Genomic DNA, 478 nt, shown 5'->3' with positions numbered 1-478 from the left:
CCTGCGTATCTTCCGCGCCGGCTGGTTGAACCACGTGGACACACGCCGCTGCCAGTCCTTGTGGAAGTGGGGCTTCAGGATCATGCCATTCCGGCTGGGCGCCATGGCTGCCTACGGCCCTGGACCCGAAAATGCGAAAAACAGAGGGTGCAGAGTTAGGGAGCGGGGTGCGGACGCGCAGAGTGCTGCTACCCACCACCCGAGCGCCGAACACTCCGCGCTCGCGGGTGGGTCCCTGCCGGGGTTTCCAGCTACGGCTGCCAGGTCGAGCCGCTAGAGGCCCAGGAGCGGCCCAACTGCTTCCGAGGCCGGGAGGGGCCCCTGGAGTGGCCCTTCATGGTTGCGGCGGAGGACGACCCACAAAGATGGAAGTGGATGGGGGACGATGGAGCCCGAAAGCCTCGCGCCCCAGCCAACCTACCTCCTCTAAGCGGAACGGCCGAGCGGAAAGAGAGCGCGCCCGCAGTGCACCCTGGGA

General features: G+C 67.2%; 1 protein-coding gene across 1 annotated transcript in view; it reads right to left on the bottom strand.

Moving 5' to 3' along the window:
- Positions 1-478, bottom strand: part of RPL13 (ribosomal protein L13) — a 2,372-nt gene extending 1,894 nt beyond the window's left edge. The window contains exons 1-2 of the mRNA XM_004704732.2: positions 422-478; positions 6-119 (exon numbers count right to left, since the gene is read on the bottom strand). Of these exons, the coding sequence (XP_004704789.1) occupies positions 6-105 (100 nt within the window). The 5' untranslated portion in view covers positions 106-119; positions 422-478. The remainder of the gene's footprint in view (positions 1-5; positions 120-421) is intronic.

The sequence above is a fragment of the Echinops telfairi genome, unplaced genomic scaffold (assembly GCF_000313985.2).
Source record: "Echinops telfairi isolate 266 unplaced genomic scaffold, ASM31398v2 ScPeMD7_2291;HRSCAF=2852, whole genome shotgun sequence".
Taxonomy (NCBI): domain Eukaryota; kingdom Metazoa; phylum Chordata; class Mammalia; order Afrosoricida; family Tenrecidae; genus Echinops; species Echinops telfairi.
Note: the sequence above shows the minus strand (reverse complement) of the source record. Positions and strands in the feature narration are given on the sequence as shown.